This window comes from Augochlora pura, chromosome 1 (assembly GCF_028453695.1).
Source record: "Augochlora pura isolate Apur16 chromosome 1, APUR_v2.2.1, whole genome shotgun sequence".
NCBI classification, from domain to species: Eukaryota; Metazoa; Arthropoda; class Insecta; order Hymenoptera; family Halictidae; genus Augochlora; species Augochlora pura.
This window is the reverse complement of record NC_135772.1, coordinates 16,762,905-16,769,043: the sequence shown is the minus strand read 5'-3', so window position 1 is coordinate 16,769,043 and position 6,139 is coordinate 16,762,905. Positions and strand designations below refer to the sequence as shown.

The window sequence follows — 6,139 nt, the reverse complement described above, 5'->3', positions numbered from 1 at the left end:
ATAAATAAATAAAAAAATAAATACCTTGTACAATGTGCGACGGGGATCGTGCCAGTGGATTGAACGGAAGAACAAATAGTTTATTAACTTGTCAGGTCGTGCGCCGACAATTTCCACTTGAGACCGGCACAAGCCATGTTCCATTCAATTTGTCGGTCATCTCTAGGAAGTTTCAGGCTGCGCTGCAAGCTTCCAGGATTATTGCTTTCTGTATGGCTTGATGCGCGCATTGGTTCAGCTGGGGTTTCTTCAGGCCCGTGATGAACGAATGTAACGTTGTTTCGGTGACTTGCATTGTCATTTCGGTTTTTGCCGGCTTGATAAAATAAGTAAAACACTTTTCCTGCAGTCTTTCGAATTTTGTTGAATTAATTGCAGCCGAAGTAGTTTGGATAATAATTTAATTACAATGCTGATGACTTTACGTGGATTTTAAAGAACGTCGTTAAATAATTAATATCTGATTGTGTTTGCAATGATCAAATATTACAATTTAATTTCATCGAAAATGTAGTAAATTTTGTTTTTCGATTTAAAGGTTAGATTAATTTATGGTAGTTAGGTGAATGATAAATTGGGCAGGTTAAGAAATCATGGTCATAGTTTCGTGTCAAAAAGACATGTGTATTTATTCATAGTCGAAAAACAATCAGGGCAACGCAATGTCGTCCTTAACACCTACGGATTCTTTGGTATGCCTGGGGGAAACCTTTTATTCGACCGTGGAATACGTCGTTTCGTACAAATTGCGAGGTGCTTCGATCATTACATTGTTCCTTAATATTAAAAATATTCGTCGACGCTTTCACAAGGACACGATCCGTCATCCCGCTTTTAGCGATCACTAATTATACAAACAAACGAATGCGGAGCATTCGATGAACGACAAATGTTTTACAATCGAATACAGTAGAATCCCAATTTATCTCGACGAAAAACTTTCTAAATGCCCAGCGAACTCCACCTAAGATTAACAATAAGCTCTTATTGGTACACGGTTAAACAAAACGTGACGATGGTCATTGGACCGCGCGATTTTATGAACGTATTAAATTTGAATTGACGATTTTCATTTTACTAAATTTTATTTTACTAAATTTCATTTTAATAAATTTCATTTTAATAAATTTCATTTTAATAAATTTCATTTCAATAAATTTCATTTTAATAAATTTCATTTTAATAAATTTCATTCTAATAAATTTCATTTTATTCGCCGAAAACAGTTGCGAAAAAGAGAAGAATTAAATCGATTTGCAAAAGTGTAAATTAGCAGGAACTTCCGCAGTGCAATGACCACGATGATTCAGGTCACACGTAGCCTAACATTGAGCAATCAAATTACGCTTAAAGAAAAAAAAATTTCGTATAATTTCAGTCTCTGGAATTTCATCGATCGAACCGAACTAAATTGCCCGATTCTCGCGTTCGCTAATTTAAGTACGAATTTAACGGAACGATCTAATAACAACGCAGAACATACAACGGACAAACATTAGTTATAAATTACGATAAAACGGGGGAAGGAGAGATTCGTGCGTCGATGTACCAGTTTCGTTGCCACTTATTGGTCACCCATAGGCACGCGGATAAATCAAATTCTACTGTACAGTCTCACTAGCGCAAACGTCCGATTTGCGTACGGTAAAAATATTTCATTGCTGTCGCAGTCGTGTGTGATCCATCAGTACGATCGGGAGATCCCTTTTGTGGTTTCTATATGTACATAATTACCTATACAGCCTCGCAATAACTTAATCGTGTCTAATCGGATATTTACACAGAGTCTACGCTTAACGATAAAAACGATACACGATAGTCTTATTTACAATTGAAACTCGCGCGTCTTTTTCGCTGTCGTCGCGATTCCGTATTATACAACGAACCCTATCAACGCTCACATCACTCTCGCCCTGTTCTTCTTTATTTTTTATCACTGGAGTACGGATCGTCGCGCGTTCGTGGTACGCGAGCACATTTAAGGTGAAGTGAAACTCGTCCGATGAACGGCCAAGTTATTTTTCATCGGTAGGAAAACAGTCTCGCGTGACTCCTTTTCGGAACGAGTCTATGGAAACTGTAGTTTGCGTGTACATCCAAAGTTTACAAGTCGCATCTTCCGCGAATAGCGCATTACCGTCCAGCTGACTATAAATAGACATCTCACATGTTCAAAATAAACTGTTGACCACGGTGGCTGCACATTTGTTTCGATAATTTGCAAATAACAATTGCGACACCGTGTTTACCCCGATTAGAAGGTCAAATTTTATAACTCTAATGTTAACTTCCGTAACAATCGTAACGTCAATTTTTTACAAGAATCAAGCGGTTCTCTAAGCGGCGTATTAAATTTGTTAATTGTTTATTAATTATCCGCGTTTGAGGTATCATCGATTACAACAAGCGAATTGTTGTCGGCCGGGAGCGTTTATCCAAGCCGAACAGTAATGCGCGAGGTTCATCGGACTCGTTTTATTCCCGGTATCATCGATACTATCGCACTTCGATCTCCTGAAAAATCATCCGGAATCCGGCAACATTCTCTCACGAGGAAAAAGCATTAGCGCCGAGCATCGTATACCGGACTCGCGCGGCGCAATTATTGCTAATTAAACTATCCGTGACGACCGAAACACGGATCAGTTTTTTTCTGTTTTCTTTTGTTTTTTTTTCAAAACGGCCGTGAATAATCGTTGACACGGGTAACCCATTCCACCGGCGAAACCGAGGATCTATTTACGCATCTGCGACAATTTATCACGGCTGTTGAACGCGTCGGAACGAATCGCGGCGGAAATAAATTCGTATTACCCCGTTCGTTTATTTCCGCGGTCAGCGATTTCCACGGAGAGGCTGGTCAAATTAATCAAACACGATGCTTTCTCAGAAAAAGTTTTCCTTCTCGCGGCAGGCAATTTGCAAATTAAATATCGAAGAGCGCAAAATCGTGATACGATTATTATAGCTAGTTTCTCGCGAGTCCACGCGTCGCCGCAACGCTCATGCTCTTTCGTACTTACAGTCTCGTTTCGATCGACGGTGGCCGGATGGTAAATCGTCGATAGACCGGCGAACAGAAATCTCGTTGCCGCCAACTCGTTCGAAACGTCGGCGGTGCGCGCCTATTATAAAAGACCGTTTTCTCGATCTCGGTGAACAACGAACGGGGCTCGAAGTGGCCGACGTCGAGGCCCCGTGTCCTCGCAATTTAAGACTTCGACCAAAAAACCTTGCTCCAGTTACAAGAACTGGAAACCTTGAGGGAACGCCGGTTTTGGCGATGCGCTTGATGCTTCTCTCCGTCGACACGGTGCCCGGTCCTCTCGCGGCCGAAGTCACGTACGCGAGCGCGCCGATCGCGCGGCTTTTGAATATTTTTGTACTTCAATCGAGCATTCCAGCGAACGAAGAATACTTATTGCTCTCAGTGCTCTGATCCACTCGTCGAACGACCGATGTCTCCGTTCCGAACCGTCCGTTCCTCCAGTGTCATCGTCCTGACCGTTCGAGCGCCAAGAGGGTTTCACCCTCGTCGCTCTACGAGGATACGACAGCGAGCCAAACGATGCTTTAATTGAGAAATTAAAGTGGAGAAGAAGTTCTCTGTTCGCTTCGAGTAACGTTAAAAGACAGCGTAACTGGCACCGAAGGTTCGCCTAACGGCTGAAAACCCGGACGGTGTTGTCTCGAGGTCTCGAAGGAGCTGTCTCGGGTTCTGGAGCCAAGCTGGTCCAAGATTACCGTGTTCACTCCCTCTGCAGAAGCTCGTAGAGGGCCGCGATGTAGGTCTGTGCCATCTGCAGCGTCTCGAACTTGCTGAGCTTCCTGTCGTTGCCGAGGCTGGGCACGACGTCCCTGAGCCTGTCGAACGCGTCGTTCAGACTGTTCATCCGCCTCCTCTCGCGCGCGTTCGCCGCCAGCCGCCTCTTCCTGAGCACCTCGATGCCCGGCGTGCCGTTCTTAATCTTCTGCATGGTCTCCTTGGTCTTCTGTCCGGCGTACTCCATCGTCGCGACGTGCAGGCCGGCGTCGGTTTTTTGGTGATACCGCGACGTCGCCGACTTGCCGCCCTGTCCTCCGCTCTGGGCCGCCGCGTAGCTCTCGTTCCTCTGCACGCTGTACGCGGCGCCCAAATAAAGAATGTCGCCCCTCTGCCCGTACGGATTGCCGTTATTTCTAGGTAAAAAAGCATCGGGCTTCAAGACACCGTAACTCTTCCCGGCCAGGAAGCTCTCCTGTTGGCCCGGCTGGCCGAAGTCGCACCTGGCATTGCCGAGCAACGCCGGACCCTGTTCCAGCTTCGGCGACACGCCGGGATTCTGCTCGCCGTCCTGCGCCTCGTTCGTGAACTTGACACCACTGGTCACACAGTCGTAAACGTTCTCCATGCACTCGTTCATCCTATACACGTGCTTGCCGTGGTCCTTTGCGGCGGGCCTGGCGCCGTTCGGCTGGTGGTCCAGTTGATGGTGGTGGTCGCCGCGGCAACCCTTCTGCTGCTGGTAGTAGCCCTCATAGAACTCGGAGAAGTTGACGCCGGTCGCGGTCACGTGAAAGCTGCCGTTCGCCGCGCCGATCTCCTGGTACTCGCGGTTCTGACAGTCCACGGAGCTGACGCTGCCGCAGCTGCTACCCCTGGACCTGGGCGGCTGAGGGTAGATCTCCTGGTGCGTCCAGCTGCGCGGATTCGACTCCGGGCTACTAGCCGAACCGTAGCCCTCGGAGTCGAGCAGATCGTACTGTTGGAAGCTGGCGTAGGTTGACATGCTTTGTTCGTGTGCTCTTCTACGATCGTTCTAGCGGTTTCGTCTCGTTGATACTGTCGTGGCGAACGACTGCTCAAACGCCTAACACGGCGGACCTCTTCGCAACTGATTCTGGTCTAGTCTAGTGTCATCTCATCGAAGATGTCGATTACCTCGCGAACGACTCGGGGACACGCGTCACGGACCTGTCGGCTCTCACCCAGGTCAGAACATCGTCAAACAAGTGCGCTGGCTCGGTCGCTGGATAACATCGTTCCCATAGACCACGCAAAGGTATCAAGTAGTCGGGACTCTCGGGTGACTCTGGATGACACCGTGTGCATGCTTCGCGTACGGAAGCGTTGCGTAAACTGGCTTTACCTGGCGATCTCGTGGTCTGGACCATGCTGCCCAGTTTTCTTCGGGCCCGGTGGTGGGGGTTGAGAATTCCTAGGACCCACGTGGAAGGGATCCCCGAGGAGTGGAAGGGGTCCACACAGGGAAGTGGGTATCTCCTTGTAGAAGCCGCGCGACGGGGCACGCCTCCCGTCTTCCCTCGTCTCTTTGCTGGGGGCTCCGGCGGGCTAGGAGTCGAAAGACGATCGGCGGAAACGAAAGAAAGCCGCTTTATCAAAGCGGGCACGGTCACGGGACTTTGGCGCCGCGCTCTTGACATTCGACGCACGATTGCTAACCGCGTCGCCACACGGTCGAGTATTGCCTTCGAAATGCTGACTAAAATACGATTTTTCAAATCTTCTGAGATGAAAAAGTCTCATTCTATGAGCTGTTGGAACAAATGGAGAATAATATTATTTTTACCAATATTTTATTGCCATGTCAAGATTATGTCAAAGTTGTAACATAATTTTAAATACGATTTTTCAAGTCTTTTCTAAGATGAAAATGTCTCGTTTTCTGAACTGTTTGATTAGGTAGAGAACAGTGTACTAATATTATTTTTGCTATTGGCATACCTACTCGTACAGTTTAACACAAAAATATAATACATTATAATTTTTTATATTTTGTACGTTGTATAACATTTTACACGATCGAAAATTGATCTCAATCAATAATGAAGTCGTTCTGATTTTTCCTGAAATATTGTCATTAGATGGAATTTATTATAAACTTATTTGTCCATGGGATACTTCGCGTGACCTTGTATTAATTTCTCTCTGGTCCCGTTTCCTTCCCCCGTCTTTGTACTTTACGACGTTTTAAAGACGAGGGGCTGGAAAGTGTGGACAAATTTGACTATTTTACGAGGGTCCCCAGGTGGCATTTTAGCGCCAACTCTGGCCTAACTCTGGTTGACTTTTCGAAGAAATCCGTCTGAATGAATTCTTGTTTGTTCCCCGGAAAGATTTGTCTTGCGATTAGTATTT

General features: G+C 46.3%; 1 protein-coding gene across 1 annotated transcript; it reads right to left on the bottom strand.

Moving 5' to 3' along the window:
- Positions 1 to 3,749: 3,749 nt before the first annotated feature.
- Positions 3,750 to 4,769, bottom strand: LOC144469435 (uncharacterized). Its single transcript, XM_078179705.1, has one exon. The coding sequence runs from the start codon at positions 4,767 to 4,769 to the stop codon at positions 3,750 to 3,752; it is 1,020 nt and encodes a 339-aa protein (XP_078035831.1).
- Between the last annotated feature and the right edge of the window lie 1,370 nt (positions 4,770 to 6,139).

Bases quoted from the DNA above. Each gene is read 5' to 3' on its own strand.
- LOC144469435 (XM_078179705.1), bottom strand. From the start codon at position 4,769: ATGTCAACCTACGCCAGCTTCCAACAGTACGATCTGCTCGACTCCGAG.